The sequence below is a fragment of the Glossina fuscipes genome, unplaced genomic scaffold (assembly GCF_014805625.2).
Source record: "Glossina fuscipes isolate IAEA_lab_2018 unplaced genomic scaffold, Yale_Gfus_2 147, whole genome shotgun sequence".
NCBI classification, from domain to species: domain Eukaryota; kingdom Metazoa; phylum Arthropoda; class Insecta; order Diptera; family Glossinidae; genus Glossina; species Glossina fuscipes.
Genome location: NW_023998490.1, coordinates 3,362,477 through 3,382,774, shown reverse-complemented (window position 1 = coordinate 3,382,774; position 20,298 = coordinate 3,362,477). Strand labels below are relative to the sequence as shown.

The window sequence follows — 20,298 nt, the reverse complement described above, 5'->3', positions numbered from 1 at the left end:
TGATTTAAAGAAAAACCGACAAAATAATAATAGAAATTTAAAAATTGTATAATAGAAACTATATCGTATTTTATTAGGTGTAAATATAAGGTCTATTCATGTTTTCAATAAATTTCAATTTATATAAGATAAATTTGTTGCAAAGGCCAATAGTTAAAATATTTGCCATCGTTATCTTCGGTTTTTTTTTTCTTATAGGCCTTTTTTGTTAGCAGCTGATTTGCTAAATACAACTGCATCGATCCGAACCAGTGATAATCAGAAGTAAACGGCTCTGGAGAATACTCCGATATCAGTTCAATTTCCCGGCCTACGACGGTTTGCAAACATTCATCGTTTTCAAGACAAAGATTTGTTGGTCAAGATTTCGCAAACCATTTCTTAAGTAATTTGTAGCTCACCGTATTTTCACTCCAGGCCAGCTTAAGCAATTCCGTCGTTTCGCCAACGTTTTTTTTCGAGTTTAACATGCACTGCCATAAAGTACATCTATCTGCTCGCATTTTAAAATACGCTGAACGACAGTTTGTAAATAATAGAAACTTATCAATGTCTCAACTATATACATCCAAAATTTCGGAAAAAATGAGAGCATCATTTACATGCTATCAAGCAACGAATTTCAACAAATGGAGCTCATTTCTACACCTAATATCATAACAAAGCCAAGTTATTGTTACTAACTATCCTTGCAGCATGTGTTATACACACTACTGAAGGAGAGCAATGTATAAGCCGCACTGTCAAAACTCGTTTCGTTCGCAAAAATTTGCAGAAACAATAGGGAGAAATTTTTGAATGCTGGTTGGCCTTACGAGTGGGCCAAGTCAGTGAAGGGATTCGTGTACAACGCAGCATTAAAAGGGAAAACCTTTCGCTTCTGAATTTTTTGCTAATTGCTCGTACACTACATTAGATAGATACACAATAAAATTTGCATTGATATTCTAAAAAAAGGGGAACAATCTTTTACGGCCAACATTAAAATGGGTGGAAGTAAGAAAAAGCATACAGATTCTTCGCCAGTTTCAACTCCTGAATGTACCTAAACATGTCCGCCTGTTCGTCTGTCTATCTGTCTGTTCGCTCAACTTTGTTGTATTTGTGGCGTAGTGTAGTATTTCTCACGTCAGCGATAATGGAGATACCTCTACGAGAAAAACATGTACTTTGAATATAGAAGAAATCAATAGCGCCCACTCCATATTATAGACTCGTTTTTTCTCTCTCTGTCTTTTTTTGGGTTAAACGGTGGTGGATATAAAAGATTCCGCCCCGACCGAATTTAATTTTCTTACTTGTTTTTATATTAAATAGATCTGTTTGTGTGTGTATGTTTTTTTTATAAAAATTAATTGTTCTACTTATATGAAGGGGTGACACATTCGTGGGACTTTGATCCTGGTGAAGAACAGTAGTATCGCAATGAACTTAGCACATATAACAAAAGCAAGCCAATGACCTTATAACTTCAATTTTTTTTGCAACGCAATTTTTCGCGAGCCTTCATACGCACGCCAGACGATGAATAATAACAATGAAATTTTTTTTTATGGTTTTGCACACGTAACGCGTAGTTCTCCTTTTAATTTACGTTTATATTTTCCATTTTCATTCAATTTTTAAAAGCGTCTTGTTACATTTTTTCCTGCCATGTAATTATCAAATATTCGGTGTCAAGGTAGTTGACCTTCTAGTACAAGCAAAATGATGATGAGCTCTGCACTGAAGGCTACTTTTAGGCTTACAAAAATTTTTGAGGGTTATGTGCCCCAATCGGTAAGTGTTACGCGCCAACCATTATAGCACTCGTTATAGCAACGGCCACGTATGGTCCACCGCATTGAGATTTGAACGCATGAACGCCGACTGGGTAAACTTCGCGGCTCTTATCTACTAGTATTACTATGCAGCAACGTTGTAAAATTTAAGAATTACATCCGTTTTTGCGATGACCGATCAGATGACTTTGGCCATCGGTTTTTACATAAACATCTGCCATAGATCGTGCTATAACTTATTTGCGGCTCAACTGCGGCAATTTTCCCATCATTGCAATATAAGCTTTTTGTCTCCATTTTCGACGTGGGAAAGCGAACTTTCTGAGAACAGACGGCACGGACCAACGCACCAAAATCCCACTCAAATGGCATGCTGATCAGGGCCCTTATATACTACATGCATACCCTTTAAGTTTTCCGGTGCGCGTAAATAATAAAATATACAATATATATAGTAATTTATTATATACCAAGGATTGGGGATACATTCGTAATGTCAAAACCTTTGTAATACCTAGAAGGACGATGGTGCAATGTCGCACAACATAGGAGTTTCCCTCTTTTATCAAAACATTTGTACGGAAAGAAATTTTCAAGAAACTTTATCCGTCCATCTTGCTGTTCGTCTCTTTATTTGCTTATGGTAGCAAAAATGAACATTTCGACTTCAAATTCGTGAAACACATTGGCAATAGCTGCAGACAGGTTGGTACTGAACACGAGCCAAGCCGATCGTAGAGGGCGCCTCTGTATTCAAAAGCAAAAAAAAAAAAAAGAGTGCTTTAGTCGTTACTCCTAAACAACTCAGCAGCAATGTAGGTTCGCATATTCCATTTTACTATAAAGGTGGTTATGAATGAATTTTTTAAAGTGACATCGATTATATTGCACGTCAATTTTTGATTCTAAATATTTTATTTAAATGACTTCCAGTAGTAGTAAACACATTGGTGATTGGATGGTGTGTTCCGCTTTTTCACTGATAAAGCCGGTCAATGGATTTTAGATTATAACCTATATTGTTATGTTACATTAATAAAGTGAAATACTTTGTTTGCATTTACGACACTCAAGCACTGTTTCTCGAGCAGTTGTCTTCTTCAAGTTCACACTCTTGGCTCATAGTTGTTATATGGCAATTGCAGTTTATTATCATGCGCATCACCGAAGGATGGGTGGTGTTACATATGTCTGCAGAAATTAGTCAGTACAAACAGTATGGAGAGTGAAAAACGTGGCATCTTCTGTTGTATACTTAAACGTTTGGCTTTTCCCATGGAAAGTACTAAGAGGAAGTAAAAAAATCGTTATACCTTCAAAAGAAGCAAACGAGCTACTTCCTACTCCATGTTCTTATCTTGGAAAAAATCCTTGAATACAATACAGATACGCGATTTGAGAATGTAATAATATGGCGAAGAATGGGATTTAACCCATATGGATTTATCATAGCGACTTTTCTTATACATACAATGAAAATAAAGCTATTGCGGATTTTATTTCATCTACTTGATACACTTGTGCCGGTATTTCTTTTTTTTCTTTTTTGTAATACTTGTAAGCAATCAGCATCATACTGGAGGAAAAAGAAGACGTCTGTCCGTTCGTCCACTGTCTATTGTAAACAAAATCCTGGTTGCAAGAAGCTATTGATTTCCAATTTGGCAGAAACAAACCGACCGAAAAACACGCCTACATTACTGCGTAAAGTGAGGACAACGTTGTTTTTCAAAAGGTATAAGAAATTCTTTTTCGCGCGATATTTGCAAATCAAAGAAGATAAATGTACAAAAATCTGAATTTTTCTTTTTTAATTTTTTCGAATAGTTTTATAACACACAAACGCAAGCTTCAAAAGTCCCATAAAACATATTGTTATGGAAATCTTAAATGCAGCTCATTTCGGATAATTAATTTTCCCAAACTATAAATTCCCTAGAGAGGGAAAAACCAAATACACATTCGCGGCGCGTCATGCAGCTGCCGGCCGATAAAAAAGGACTTGCGGAAAAGCAGACAGGGAAAAACCAAGTGCACATTCGCAGGCGCATCATGCCGCTACCAGCCGAGAAAAACGATTACCGGAAAAGCAGGTTAACGGATTAAAAATGAAGCAATGAAATTAGGCAATAGTAATATGCTCGTAAAAATGTATATAAATAGAATATTTACGGAAAGCAGAGTTAGTCGGATAAGACCATTTGAGTCAAGAGTACCGTCGAAATGAATTGTGAATAATCCTATTGTTAAGGAATATAATCGCAAATAAAAGACTTTTAAAGTGTATTTCTCTCGAAAAGAATATCCACGATCTAGGGGTACGAGTCCTATATTTTAGAAAAGCGAATTCGTAAGAATGTAAATTCTGGATCCCTTCCGGATTTGCAATGCACCTAAGCATGTCTGTCTGCCCATTTGTCGTTTCGCCCAACTGTGTGGTACCAATAGTAAACATGCTCTCGTTCGCTCATTCAAATTTGCAAACAAATTTGAAAATGAGCTATGTCGGTGAAAGGACGCGCGTTTAACGCCGCATCATCTACACAGCAAGAGCAGTGAACATCTCCGCTTTGCTCTATACAACACATTTATCATATAAACTTCTTTTTTTATTCTAAAAGAGAAAAAATCAGCCGCGCTCAGCCAATATTATATAATACGAATGCTTAGTCCTTAGTATAATTTTCGCACCTGTTTGCTTTCAATTTCATTTATTTCATATTTGAATTGTACATAAAAGATGCCAAAAGAAATAGTTTTTTTTCTTTATACAAAATACATATAACTTATAAATAAATGAAAAATGTACCTTGTTTATGTGTATGTCTTTCTTGTATTCATTTGCTTAATTGTTTAAATTGATAAATTATACACTTTTTTCTTTTTAATTCTTAATTTTTGTAGCAAGTCAATCATAATAATAATAACGTTAATAATAATAATATCAGGGAAAATCGTTACTCTTAGACTAACGAGACTAATAATAATGTCTCTCTATGGGAAAATATATTCAACATCATAAGGAAATAAAAGGTGAAGCAATTCAAAAAGTTCTTTTGCAAACCTTACATCGATCAGTCGGAGACCGACTTTTGATTAGCTAGAAATCCATTTAAAAGAACTTTTTTATATATGACATAGGCTTTGAATAGTCTTACAAACATATATTAAATTTCTGATCTGATCTTTATTAAGTTGATAGAGTGGACTCTGCAATTTTTAAAGACAGCTCTGGTACCCTATTCTATTTACGTTTGTTTTTTTTAGAAACTAATTCAGAGATTTTTTTTTTCTATAACCAGCCAATCAGACGATTTACCTTACACGTGCGAGCAACGTGGTGATCAGGAAGAATTGTACGGGGGTGAGGAAATAATGTTTGTGAACGTTCGACTTGGAAATGGAGAGATTAGATACGGGAAAGCCCACTTTTGGTAGGTTGCTCCAAAGGCGGATTGAAAAACGACGACTCGCGGTACATGACATATCTCAGACTTAGTTTGATTTCTATTCTATATATATCGAAAAGAATAGCGAGGATTAAAGTTTCACTTTACCACCAAATTCAAATGGCTTTAATCTATTAATCTAAGATTACATTTGAATCAAGATTTTGATTCAAGATTGAGAACATTGACAAACTATAAACCGGTGAAAGACGTGGCAGAGAATTCGTATCACGTTAATTTTGGCTTTCCTTTTGAATGGGTATAACATTAGGCCATCTATAGTAGATTAGTAACCAAGGCGACGTACACTTTTCTTACTCTGTTTAGCTAAATTCTCTATAAGTGCATGAGGATATTCAAAAAGGATGTCCTCAATAGAGTTTAAAAAGGCCTTACAGTTCAGACCTTTTGTTCTCAATATAGGTAACGCAATCACGTCTGAAGTTACACGGTCTATTACATCGCGTCAAGTAGTATTTTTTTATCTCATAAAACTTATTTCGACTCACAATTCGGTTCGTAACCAAGTTTCACTTATACAAACCAGATCGATAATAGGACGGACAAAGGATTATTCATGAAAGGTTTACTTGTGTTTCGAAGAAAAGAAAACTATTTTTTTCCTTTTTTATTGTTTTAAATATAATAAAAAGAGTTATTTTATTCAAACTTTTAAGAATATAAAAGAGCTACATTTAAACTATATTTTGTAAAAATTTTCATTTAAAAGTCTTGAAAATTCGGCCATTGAGGTGTGCTGTTCGGAGACCTCTTATTTTCGAGGTGGACACGATAACTTGTGACAGCTTTATCTGAAATCAAAAAACCAAATATTTTCTATTAGTAGTTGAGTATGGTTCGAGCTTGAGCGAAGATTTAGAAAAAAAAAATTGAAATTTGACTTTTTGGCAGTCGTAGACAAAAAACTAAGTTTTCTCATTTAAACTTGCACCATATGTTGCTTTGTAAAAAATAAGTTGTGATTGCAGAGGAAAGATCCTTCGTTCAAGCACTTGTCAATCCTGTTTGGGATTGGAGAAGTATGAAACATTTTAATAAGATCGCTGCATTTGTTTATGAGAAATCGTGTCCACCGACTTAAATAATAAAGTTTTAACAAAAATACGTTTAAACTTCTCAGCTGTTTAACATTCAAGCCTGATAACCCCAATTTCGAAAGCCTCTCTCTTCTAGATTATTACTCCAAATCTTTTAACCCATGATGTACTATTAGTTAAAACAATTATGGATTTTTTGAAAATCTCTAATCCTTTTAAAGATTTCGTGATCTTCACTAATAATGTTTTATAATTTGCACGACTAGTGGTGTTAAATTTGTTGGGATGTACGTAAAAACTACAAGAACTTAGACATCTTTTACTGCACCGGCCGATTGTGTTCAAATTAAAGGTAATAAATTTTAAGATGTTTTCACGAAAATCGAAACACTAGCGGGTTCTGGGCCAAGGAAGTATCCTACTTCAAATGGATTGGATTGAACCGCTTCCCAAATAACTCCATATTTAAAACAACTTTTTATATGGAAACATTTCAGTTTTCATGTTTTATCGACGAAAATCGCTAAGCGATAGATAGTACTTCGGCATTTCAACCACTTATGCTTTATATGCTAAAAACGTTAAATTTTTTATATTTTATAATGAAAAGTGCTTCACCGTAGTAATCCGATATAAAAATTGACTGTAATAAATTTGGATAAGGTGATAGTAATGTGACATAAAACTTATTGTTATCAAATTTGGACCAAGTGGGTACATTTTTGGAAGGCATCCCACAAAGGAATTTTCACGAAATATAAACTCCTACATGGCAAAATGGTTCAATTTTTAACGTTTTGGGAATTGATCCTTAATGATGACTTGGCATTATACTTGACCGTAACAAATTTGGATCCCTATACTCCGGGATCCGTAACTATATATGTATTGTAGAGCACAGCATAGTCGGTTTGGAAGGCAGAAACAATCCATCTGCGTGAGTAATTTTAATTATTTGAAATCTTAAATGTAACGGGCCACAATCAACGACTACCTTACGAGCCATTTCGCCCATGTCTGTTATAGATGGTTTTTATGAATGGTAAGACTTCATTTGGCAACAATGTCTAATTTGTGGCAAATACATGAAGGATAGAAAAATCTTCAAGAAAGTTAAATTTGCTAAAATTGGAACTACGCCAGTTTACGTCTTGGGCACTTATGAATCGTTTCGCTTTTCATGGAAGCAAACTATTTGCTATTGTCGAGGAAATAAGTAGATAATTGTACAAGGCGAAGTGGCGTAAGGTATTTGATAATCGACCTCGTTATTTACTTGTTTTTAACTAGTCTACATTTCATTATGTTCGCTGGACAAGAGTGGCTCAATCCCGAATGATTAAAATCAAAACCAAGTCCAAGCTTTGTTTTTATGCAATTTACAGAATTAGCAATAGTTTCGGAGTTACATTCTATTAACTTATTTTAAGTTTCTTTCTATCAACTTAACTTTTAGTTTAAAAATACATATAAAATGGATCAATTCGTAGAAATTCTAATGCTGATGAAGCAGAAGAAAAAAAAAAGATAAATAAAGCAATGAATGCGTAAAAACAAATAGATTTTAAAAACTAATAAAGAAATACTTTTAATAACAAAAGTAATAATTTAAACGTTTGAAGAAATAAAATATTCATTCAAGTCATTATCTGAGAATTGTTAGAGGGTTAGTTTTAGGGATATTATGGGAACTATTTCGACACAGACCTTAAATAAGGACTGGATCAACTGTTGCCCAAAACCTTAAAAGCGTTACAAATAATTTATTGAGAAAAACATTTTATAATGCAGGCTTTTTTTTAAAGACTTTCTCCCTTTAGCCAATGATGACAAGTAAGACCTTGTTAAAGTGAGTACGTGGAATCGAGTTAAGATATACGCGCAAAGTTTCCTCTTTTCATGTCAATTGCAGCACCTTTGTCTCTTAACACAACAGACATACGGACATCGACTTGAAATCGCACACTTACGATGTTCATTTTTAAGTGTTACACATTCTACGATGGCACATACGTGTAGTTTCGAAAATCAATTAAAATATTTTTCAATGCTTTTGAACTTTATGGAACAAGTCCAATTCATTTGAAATTTTCCTTCTCTGGTTTTAATCGGAAAAACTGTCACTCCAATAAGTTGTGGTTAGAGGAGCAACCGACTTAAAGAGATCCTTGCCCATTGCAAAAGCTTCTATATCTTGTTTCCTTCTTGTTTCGCTAGCTGGGCAACGACCGTCCTGATGACGGTGCAAGCGCGCCAGTGATGAAAAAGTTCGTTTACATTTTCGACACTCACGCATAACTTCACCTCGATCATGATGTTCTTCCAGGAGGTGTCGCCTCAGTTCCGCACTGCTTGCTACAACGCGTTTACATTTATAACATTTATGACCCATATTTCCTTCTTTGTGCTTTTCGAGATGTGTGCGATAAGCCCCTCTCATTTTAAATTGTCTGCCACACACTTGGCATGCTATAGGTTCAGAATGAGTTTTCTTGTGAAGGACCAAGGAAAGTTTCCGCGTAAACACTTGCTCGCATTCGTCGCATTGAAATTGTTCGCTTTGTGAATCATCAGACACGGAGATGCGTTTACGTTTATGTTTATTATCTTCATCATCGCTGGATTCGTTTTCGCTGGAACGTTTTCGTTGAATATTGGGTTTTTTGTTCTGTTCAATACTGTTTTTTGAAACGAAAGTAGGTGTACTGACTATCGTTTTAGGTCTACCACGTCTTGGATTGGAACTACGTATTCTTGCCCTTTTCTCCTCACTAGAATCAGTGTCGTAAGAATCTTCATCCGGTGTCGCACTGGCCACATCAGATACTTTAAATTCGTCATCATTATTCAATTCCTCATCAGAGGCTGGATCCGAGTCGAGTGGTCCGTCGATAGTTACATATCCAGTAGGCCGGCGTATTTTATTTTTGTGACGCGACAGCTTTTTTCGAAACTCTTTCTCACTTGATTCACATTGGTTTTTTAAAAGTACTGCTATTACCACGTTATCTAAACATGAATTGCATATATACTGCGGCAAAAAATCCTTCATCGCTATGGAGACCGAAGGACAAATAGACATCAGCATTTCCGCTACTGTTGATTGTTCTATCTTCTTGAAGAGACTCACCAAATCATCTTTGGTAGTGCAAACGCGGCACTGATTCTCATCAACTTCTTCATCTTGTGTTTGTTTAGTTCTCGAGCTGCTGGTAGGTTGTTCACAATCAAGGTTATCTTGTGAATTATCTGCAGGCGAGTCATTTTGATCTCTCTTTTTTATCGTAGCCTCGATATCGTTATTTTTACGTTTTTTGGGCACTTGTGCGGGCGTTTTATTTTTATTTATTTCTACTTCTACTTCATTACTGTCGGGAATGACAGCTTCGATGTCATCAACTTCCTCACCTTCCAGTATTTCTGTCTCACCCATAATATCTTCTTCCTCCTCCACCTCTTCTAGAATATGTTCTTCAATAATTTCATTTTCTTCGTCATGCTCTTCGTCGTCTTCTTCTTCAAGCATCTCGGTGGTCTCTTCCAGTTTAGCGTTTAAATCAGCAATTTCAACGTCCTGGAGAGAAAAATAAGAACACATTCCCGACATTTTTAATGAATACGAACTCCTACGTTCCGGGCTACGATTATTTCAGAATTTACCTCTTCAAGTGGGTTTAAATCGTGTAAAGAGTTTAAAGCGGCAGTATGAACTACAGAAAAACTTTGAGATTGCCTAATGATGCTATCGTTGCACTTTTCACCGCCATTTGTTACCGGTCTTTGCAGTTCATATATACCTTCTACACCGTCACTTTCCATTTTTTCTAAACACTTATTCACAGTATTTCAGAGAATATATGTCAAAAAAGAAGACCTATTTCTTAAGGAATCCACTGAAATTTTTTTTGGTAGGTGCCACAAAATCTTAGCAATTGTAAACATAAATTTCCGATCAATTTTTTAATTATATCTTATCAATATCTAGCACTCACTTTCCAAAAAATTTCGAAACAAATATGGTGCACTGTTATCGCTCTTTATATTAATTTGAATAGAATTAATTTATAGAAATATTGTTTCTTGTTGGTAAAAACATTCTAAAATATAGCAAATTTTCATTAAATTTATTTGCTTTGACAGTAGTTTATAAATCTTTCTTGTTTTCTCTACACCAACTGCTCTTTTACAAATAATGGGTATTTTTGTTGCTGTCATGCCTCTATTGTGAATAATTGTTTCAAGAAGAAGCGGGAAAAGAGAGATAAAAGAGAAGACGACAATCATAAATAAGAGTGGTGCAAAATAAAACATCTCCTTGTTAAGATATATTCCATTTCTCAAAAATTCTTTTTATTTAATATATTGAACCACCTTAATGTTTACGTTTTTTTGCAATGAGGGAAAAATTTTCATTTGAGGTGCTTGCGCTGATAGTGTACTCTCGTTTCTATATGGTATTTAAATAAGAGTGAGTGTGATAGCTATAGACGCAAATCCAAACAAAAAAGCAGTTGAAACGTATATTTAATCGATTTATTTCGATAACTCTTGCTATTTCTTTAAACAAATTTTAAAACTAATAATTTCGTTAAAATTTTCAACTCTTGTTCTCTTGTGCTCTATACATATTATAAATGCTTAAATATATCATATAGAAAGTTAAATTACTGTTGTTTAACTGATAGAAGTGTACGTACCACACTTGGATATTGAATATTGGTCAATATTGTTTCTCAAACACATTTAAGAAAATCGCATTGGCCACATATCGCGTAGCATTTCCATGAGTTAAGTTTCAACTTTTCTAAAATTTTCAAAAAACGACTCTGAATCGTTCGGAGAACGATTTTCTGGATTGATCTAAACTTGTCTGTACGTCTGGCCGCCTGATATGTGCTTTTTGGTTCAGCCTATAGGTCGCAATTTTCGGAATATTTTAATGAAATTTGCTATATTGACCACATCCCACATAAAAACATATTGTAACGTTCAGAAATACAAGAAATACAAGTAAAGTAAGTTTGCTAAATTTGGACCACGTTAGTTGATGTTTTGAGTATCCTCCAAAATGATGACTTTAGCGAAAATTTTGCATTGTGTAAAAATATATAATGTAAAATTTTTAATGTTTTATTAAGAAAATGAGTGAATGACCGTAAGCGCAGTGATGCAGGATTTATAATGGCGTGCTTTGCCCGACTGTAGCATTCTTACTTGTTTTTATTGGTAATACTATACTTTTATCCACATGAACATGCAGTTGGAGCTTATTCGCACTAACTTGCCTGAAAATAAAAAAAGATATTCTTAGAACTATCAAGAAGACTGCCTATTTGTTAGAAATGCAGCTTTGTTTAAAACAAGTAAAACACATTAAAAACAATTTTGGAAAGCCCACCTTACCACAATTCATTTATTAATTTTTGAAATAAAATACCAAAAATCACAACGTATGTTCAATTTAGGCCATATTTTTCGTGGTAGCCATTATATGTAAGAAGGTAAAAACAATCATCGACGTATTTAGCAGAAAGATCTTGCGATTATTCAATTCGTCTCGCTGTAACGTACTACAAATTAGGCCTTATACAAAGACTTACTGAAACTGTAACGTTTTCCCATATAAAGGCGTACCAAAGTAAGAACAGAAAAGCAGACGGACACATATACTTAAAATGATTCAGAAAATGGTTAATAAAAAATGGATCTGTTTTAAACTTTTTTTGCCTGTACCTTCATCTGCATACACTTAACATACGTGGTACCACTGGCTCGGTAAAAACCGGTGAAAAGCAGCTTTGTCTACGAATATTCTTTTTCCTCTACTCATCAAGTTTGAAAATCTTAAGTAAGGTACCTCACTGCTTTAATTATTCTTGTAATTATATTATCGTTATTCTCTTGTATTTCCTTCAAGCGTTTTATGTTAAATACGTTAGAGAGACGTCAGCGTGTACATAAACTTATATTTTTGCTTTCGGTTGTTTACGTTAAGTAAGTATTGAAGGATGCGTAAGGCGTGTGTGCGTCTGTCATGTTGATGTAGTGATAGCTTGTTCTTTTGTCAGCTCCTATAGAGATTATGTAGTTATATACAGAACAGGATGTTTACGCTTTTCAAAAGCGTCGTATTGCATGTGCTTGGGAGAAATAACTAAACACAGTTGAGATCTGTATTTCAATTTCATTTGATGTTCTCGCCGTGATAGGCAAGTCGCCCCCGCTTGTTTACTATATATGTAAAGCACAGGAAATGTGGATAGTGAACTTTTCATAACTACCAACGAAGAATAGTGGTATACTATATTAGTCATTGTGTTTGGTTCCGTCACTAATATTTATTAGAGATGTCATTAAGTTTAAGTATATATGTTCTTTAGAAACGTAAAATTCGAAGTTTGCTTATTTATGTTTTTTCATTTGTTGCAAACTTGGATAAATTCTAAATACGGAGGAATTCTTGATCGGCCAGGGGTCGAAATTGGTAACACTTTAGAAGTTCTATATCTGACTGTTGCTCAAGATTTTTTACCAGGCTATCATGACTTTAATATCTGTTCTTGCTTGAATGCCTTCCTTATGACGGCATAGATTCTCACAACAATCTAATATTTGTGCGATATGTAGCTAAAAGTTTACTTGACAAGGTTATATTCTGAAGGAAGCTTCAGAGACGCCACAAAGTATAAATATTCTTGATCAGCATCAAATTCTGAGTCGATTCAAGTCTGTCCGTTTGTCTAGTTGTCCATCTGTCTCTGTATGTAATATCTTTTGCAGACATTCTCCTGGTCGCAAACATGAAGCTATCGTCTCCAAATTTGACATCAATTGGAAATTGTTGCACAGAGGTTGGTATTGAGAAATGGGCAATATCTGTCTAAGGACACTCCTAAAGTACTAAATGAGCACACCTCTGTTTTCCAAAAGGAATAAAAAATTGATTTTTTGGTCATTACTCATATGTACTCGTATGTTCTCTGGGCGATGTTGTAATATCTGTACAATAATAAGAAAAATTAACTACGCCTAACCAATATTATAGCGTATCAAAGTATAAAACCTTTATAATCGAAACCCCATAAAGCACATAAATTCTTGGCCAGGTTAGGCGCTCGCGAGCCTGAAAATTTAGATAATAGCGATGTATTAACAATATTTATTATATGCGCTTTATATAAGCTAAGGCGTGTTTAAATTAATTTTTTAAATAATTCTTTAAAAACGAAGTGGCTGTGTAGAAGCGTTGATTAATCACCATTTTATTTTTTTTTAGAAGATGTCCTTGGCCGTGTTTTACGTATTTCAATTCTCAACCGATTGACTGAAAAGTTCAAGTTTGAGCTTTAGAATAACATATTCTGGTAAAAAACATAAAATTTTTCTTCTAGATCGATAGCTGTTTTTTTCGCGGCTTTTTATTTAGTGTAACTGTATGTATGTGAACAAATGTGTGCATACGTATATGCTTTTCCTTTTATTTATTGGAATTTATTGTTATGCACAACGATGCTTATCGAATTTTTAACACTAATTGCTAATAACAACGATATGGAAATTCTACAAAATATCTTTGAAAAGGTAAACAATGAGCTTTCCAAAAATAATCACGAGCATTTTTCTGTAACACTCGCCCACATGTTGGTTTGCGTTAGGAATTTCTAGAAACGATTGCAAATAAATATTGAATTAAAATTTGAAAATATTTTGGTCGCCTCTCATGACAGCAGAGATGATAATGAACAAAGGAGAGAACGAACACACAATCAATCTCAATGGGAGCATAAGTAACCTAAGTGGGTAGCGGGTCAAAGGAAAAAACAGAGTTAGCTAACTGTAACGGCACTGGAACAATACAACTTTAACGCATGTTTATGGCTAGCTGGTGAGACACAAGTTGTGCTGATTTCACTAAAATGAAGTTGTGGAAAATTCCTTCTGCCATCGAATAATCTTGGATGGATATACGTACTTTCCCGCAGCGCTTTGTTCGCTCATCTGCCTGTCTATATATTGTTAAAGCGTTTGCTTTCACAGAAATACATAAAGAAACTGCTATTTGACTAGTATGCCTTAATTAATTGAAAAAGTTTGAGAGGATTCAGCTGTGTCCACAATAAGAGGTTTCTCAGATTTCATCCCATAGCAGATGAAGGCGAAATATTTGATAAAAATATTTACCTGAATTGATTTTGTTTCGGTGCGACAAATTCACGATTGCAAGGCGTAAAGGATTTGAAGTTTGACATATTTCCTAGAGGTATCTGAAATTATGACTTTGCAGTTTACGTTAAAAAAAAAAATTGTAATAAAACTATAATTTTTACATCCATCAACTTTCTCTTAAAGAAGCCCCAGTAAAATTAAAAAGTAAATCTTCATACTATGTAATATTGGATAGGCGTGGTTGATTTTTACCCCTTTTTGTGTGTTTATTATAAATAAATTCTCCGTTTTGAAATTGATTGATTGCTAAAACATATTTGAAGCGTTCATTTCTTCCGAAATTTTGGGAACAGATAACCTTGACATTGACTTGCGCTGTATAATCTGCGGTGGTTTGCAAGCTGACGTTTAGGGTGTGTGGAGGTACAAAAAGATGGATGCCATTAATGGCAATTTTTTCTCTTTTAAAAAGGAACAAAACGTTTGTAAACTTACGGAAGTTATTAAGTTGATTTGGAGTGAATATGCAACAAGCTTTAACACATAACTGCAAAATTTCGTGCAAAAAATTATTGTCTTGAATGTGGTGGAATGCGTCTGTTCGTCTACACCGAAAGCAAGCTCAATTGCGACGCATTCTCCATACCTACATTCTTCTGATTAGGTCTGGCTCAGATCGATGCAGTCAGTTTAGTAGATCAGTAGCTCGCAATAGTTAAAAATGTGCGGAAATGGGTTGATGACTATTTCGCTTCGAAACCACGCAATCATTTTCTTTCGAGATTATCCGAGTGAATGCCTCGACTATTAAACTTTGTAACAAACATATTTTAAATAAATTTTACACAACAAGAAACATTATAGTGGGTCGCGACTTATCATTACCCTACAGTTATTCATATGATGATTTTGCCAAATATGGAAAATGGTCCGAAATCGTTTATTTATCCACTCAATATATATAGCTACATGTACTTGGAAATTTTTGTTCCATATCTATCGGTGGTTAGGAGTAATGAATACTAAAAAGCCAGAAAGCAAAAGTGTTCTTAGCTTATGTTGAATTACAGGCGCCTTCTTTAGGCGGTTGATTCACCTTATTCATTGCGAACCTACGTGGACGAACTTAAGATGTTTGTGCCTTATTTAAGTTTTACGACCGAGAGATTGTTGCCGCAGACATTGACAGACCCATGGAAAGAAGGACATGTTTAGAACTATTCAGGTTTTGATATATGGATTAACAACAGATATACACTATACCGTCTTTGGAGTTTTCTGTAAATTTTTGAATGAATTCATTCTCATTGTTCACAACACTGTATAAATTTATATGTCGCCTCAGGAGAAATATACTGCTTCCTTGTTGTTTTTTCTTACCTTGTATGTTCTTTACATGTGATCAACGGAATGAAATTACCATAGTTTAGCAAGAAGATAAGACAAGAAACATACGTTATATGTAAATTTTTAGCATGTACGGTATCAAAAGCAAGGCATGGATGTTATGCTTAATGTTTTCATGTGTGAATAATTTAATATTTTTTCATAAATTTAAAACTTTTTGGTAGACAAATATTGAGATTGCTTAGCTTTAGTAAATGGTAACAATTTTCTTAGTAACTTTCACATATTTGCTTATGAAAGACGAATTTTCATGTGTTACTTTTCCAGTTTTTTAAGAGCGTACAAAAAGCAATAGCTGACGACGATTACGAGTGAAAAGGAGAAACCGTATTTTTAATGCAATTAGATCCCTGTCGGGATACCGTTCTCATAAGTCTTATCGTGGTCAGTCATATTAGTTTCAGGCATGAAAATGTCCGTTTAAAATAAAAATTTCAAGACTAGGACATGCAACTCTCAGATGCGACAACTCCTCCAAATATGGAATATGGTGTTCACTTAATTTTCTTCAATCTCTAGAATGAATGGTAAACATATCTATTTAAGCGTCACATTTTATTTATAGGTTAGATTTTAAAAAACATGTCCAATTTTAGAAGTACATCGCGCGTCGCCTGATTTGTTCAGCATTTAATTGAAATGTATTATCATTGACATACTTACTTCTTTTGTTTTGAACATCTTCACATCTCAGCAGAGAGTATCTACGGATTTAACAATTACTACTACTAAAGACGTTCATATACTTGCCGTGGTTATTCGTGGCTATTCGTTTCACTTTCCTATCAAATTTTTGATATATCATATTCTTTATGGCTGGCTTATTTGTTGCTTGATTACAATGCCTGCAGAGCTTGTATACACATCATCGAACGGTTTCCCAAAAATGCATCGCAAGCAGAATAACTCTTGTGTAAATACGGTCAATACAGCCGAGCCGGTGTGGGTTGCGATTGCAATTAAAGCCTGCATTTATTGTTCGATATCAAATAAAGTTTGTTTGTTCATTTTGATGAATTTTTAGCAAGCAGAGGATGTGAAAATGTATTATTATTAAGTTTAATAGCAAGATAATATGTACACTAAAAAGAAAAAAAGTTGATAGTAAGCGAAAAGCCTTCAAGTTTCTCTCGGCATAACCATAATGCTTTTATAGAACTTAATATTAATAATAAAAGAACGCGTAAAGGAAATTAATCCCATTAATATGTGCTACGTGGGGTTCGTTGAATTTGAAATTTTCAAAAATTTCGCGGAAAATTATAAGTTGAATTGAATGAAAATGTGAGCACGTAATGTGTACGATTATGGCTACAATGGAAAATAAAACAAGTAAGAAAATAATATTCGAATGTGGCCGAATCTTCCATTCTCCTCATTTTATCTTAAAAACAAAAATGCAAAATATAAAATTTCCCTACTATCTGTATCGGGGGAGACTACCTCTCACCTCTACGTCATAATTTTGGACAACATTCATTGACTGGTAAAGAAGAGTTTGTGGCTTGACTATTTACAACTAGGCAGCAGGCTTTTCTAAAAAATAGCTTAGGGGTGCACTGGAAGTAGCTTTGTTTTCTTTATAAAAATGCATTTCTATTCTCATAGGCTACTTCTATGGAGGAAATACACCGATACTGAGGCAGGATCAGTTACGGTGCGCAGCATTGTGAAATATTAGTAGCCGAGTGGAGATAGTTTGAATTTGGCTAAACGGAATTGTATGGTAGATTCAAAGGCAAGTGTAAATCCGGTTGCGTTAAGTAACACTAAAGGCTTTATATTCTAAATATATAAATAAAATGGGGTTCAGGGATTCATTCACTATGTCAATCTATATATAGAGGAACCCCTTCTGACGGGAATCTCGTAGTTGGCGTAGTGTGGCCTGACTGCTAGATACGGTCCCCCGCCGGCCCACTATTGTAGTGACAGTGGTTTTCAACTATTCCTCAAAGGAATAATTGGAGATGACGATAGGCTTTAACATTCCCTAGAGTAGGTTTATTGTCCATATACTTTAAATTAATCCTGTACTCTAGTTGTACGAGGCCCTAGCTCTGAGGGGCGTCTATTCACGCATAAGTAACCCGAACGTCATGCGTTTACCTTCGAGACATCTGTAGAAATATCCATAGAACAAACGCGGAAGTTGTTATCCTGATATCCTTGGCTAATGCGCAAAAAAACCCCAATAAATTCGCTATTCATAGTAACGATGTTCTTGGTGTTCTTGATTTACGTTGTGTGGCATTGTCAATTCCAACTTGCATAAAGGAACTTCGAATACTTTTGCCAATTGTAAAGAAGCCAACTTCATTATCAGGATCACGATCAGGAGAATGTTTAGCATCAGTGGACGGACGGATATATTCAGATTTTTTCATCATTTGATAGTGATTAAGAATGTACATGCATTTCATTGGATATCTGAAGTTTCCTTCCATGTGCTAACTTCATTTTGACAGCATGGTGATGGGCATAAGGACCATAAATTCTAATATATATGCAAACGGGCTTGTAAGGGAAAGTTGGTACAGGATGAACAATAAATTAAACGAACTCATATAATTATTCATGTGTTTGTTATTTTTGTTACATTTAGTTTTAGTTGAGTTTTATATTCGAGTTTGATAATTTTATGTCCGCAACAATATGCTCATTGATAAATTTTTCGTTTATGTGACCAGCAGATATTGAGCTAAAATTGAGGAAATTTACGTTTCTAAAAGCAACCTTTTAAGATATTTACAAAGTCACTTAAGGTATTGCGTATACAAAGTTCGTTCGGAAAATGGAATTTTTGTACATATTTTCTTCAATTCCGCTATGTATGGAGCAGATAATTAATTGGTCTAAACCGAACATAATCTTCTTTTTCGCTTTCGTATTCATTCTATTAGCAGATTTGTTCATAAATAAACAATACAACAACATTGCTATTGTAAAATAATTGCTTTTTAAAGAGTCTTTAAAATTCCTATAATTGACGTAATTATAGATAAATGCGGTACAGTGGTTGCAAATACGCAAACCGTATCTGCGAGACTTGGCGAAAGTATGTGCCATTAGAAGGGGGAGAAGTTAGTTGGTTCACTTAAAGATTTTCCGAACATATAGTTATATAAATATTTTATTATTGTTTATAAAATATTTTCTTTACATACCATGTGTTTTGTGTTCATTTGTCATTATTTGTAATTAATTGTAAATATATTTGTAATTATTTGCAATTATTTTTAAAGATCTCACGTACTATATTCACTAAGTTATTAAAGAGCATTCTACAATCGCGGATTTGATTGCAATCGACTTTCACGCCATGCGAGTGGTGGACACATTTCTGAAATGTGAATTATTAACGCAAATACAAACACACACCCAATACAATGACAGCCAACAGATCAAACAATGATTATCTTCTCATATCCGCGAATGACAAAAGGGTAAGTTCTTTTTGCTGGCACGTCTGCCACACCCGGAAAGAAACTTCAGGAATCCCATAAAGCATATATATATTCTCGATCAGTGTCAGCGTTTCTGATATCTCTAAGTCTGTCGGTAACAAAAAAGTTACAAATAAGCCGGGAAGTCCTTCTCGTTTGAGCTATGCTGAAGTGGCAAGCTTATCTCCTCCTAGTGGCGTCACTCACTCTACTCAGAAAAGTCCCAACTGTCAATTTAAAGCGTGTTAGCATTTTCAAATTGGGTCCTCTTCAATCTAGAGCCATCTCGTCTTTTGAAATGCTAGTTCCGACTGAAAACATTGATATGTTGTTAAATAAACCATTGTGGCCGGTTGGATCTTTAATTAAGGAATTTATCCCTCGTGATTGACCCCGTAATTCAATGCAATAGTCCCGTCGCCTTCAAAAAACTAAATGTTTCTTCAGGCTCATTATCTCTCATTTATCAAAATGTTCGGGGCCTAAATTCAAAAATTCATTGTACTTTCCTAAATTCAGTGGGCGTGGAGTTTTCCTGTTTGGCCTAAACTGAAACTTGGTTAAAATCTGATCTACATTCGTCGGAACTTTTTCACAATTCTTTCCAGGTTTTCAGAAATGATCGATTGAACCGCATTGGTGGCGGTGTATTAATCGCCACATCTGCCGCAGCTCCCTCCTGTTTAATTGAATTTCCCACCGCTCCCGACGTTGAATTTGTGGCCTTTGGAGCGAAGTTTGCTAATAAACACTTATATGTGACCTGCTCCTATATTCCCCTAAATTTGGATATCTCTATATATAAGAAACAAGCCGCCCTCATTTGCGAAGTTACCAAGCAATCTAAACCTAGGGATATAGTCGTTGCTTTGGGTGACTTCATTTTGCCTCAAGTCACTTTGTGTTACAGTGATAGTTCTGGCAGTTTGATTCCTACTTCAACATCTGATAACGCTGTTGTGTTCTTTAACGAATTATTCGATCATAATTT

General features: G+C 34.6%; 2 protein-coding genes across 5 annotated transcripts in view; both read right to left on the bottom strand.

Annotated features, from left to right (window-relative positions):
• Window positions 1-20,298, bottom strand: part of LOC119641152 (sex peptide receptor) — a 134,706-nt gene that overhangs the window by 33,578 nt on the left and 80,830 nt on the right. The window contains exon 3 of one of the 2 annotated variants that reach the window (XM_038039651.1): window positions 11,503-11,573. The exons of the other annotated variant lie outside the window; for it this stretch is intronic. The gene's annotated coding sequence lies outside the window, so the exon portion shown is untranslated. The remainder of the gene's footprint in view (window positions 1-11,502; window positions 11,574-20,298) is intronic. 2 annotated transcript variants of the gene reach the window in all.
• On the bottom strand, window positions 4,672-10,416 carry LOC119641151 (uncharacterized zinc finger protein CG2678). Of its 3 annotated transcripts, none has more exons than XM_038039649.1 (3): window positions 9,949-10,416; window positions 8,581-9,862; window positions 4,672-6,042 (listed from the first exon to the last, which is right to left on the bottom strand). In XM_038039649.1, exons 1-3 carry the CDS (start codon window positions 10,105-10,107, stop codon window positions 5,954-5,956), a joined length of 1,530 nt encoding a protein of 509 aa, XP_037895577.1. In that variant the 5' UTR covers window positions 10,108-10,416; the 3' UTR covers window positions 4,672-5,953. The 3 variants fall into 3 exon arrangements, with proteins under 3 accessions (XP_037895577.1, XP_037895578.1, XP_037895576.1); XM_038039650.1 differs by having other exon boundaries at window positions 5,952-7,221; XM_038039648.1 differs by lacking the exon at window positions 4,672-6,042 and having other exon boundaries at window positions 7,229-9,862; window positions 9,949-10,212; window positions 10,281-10,414.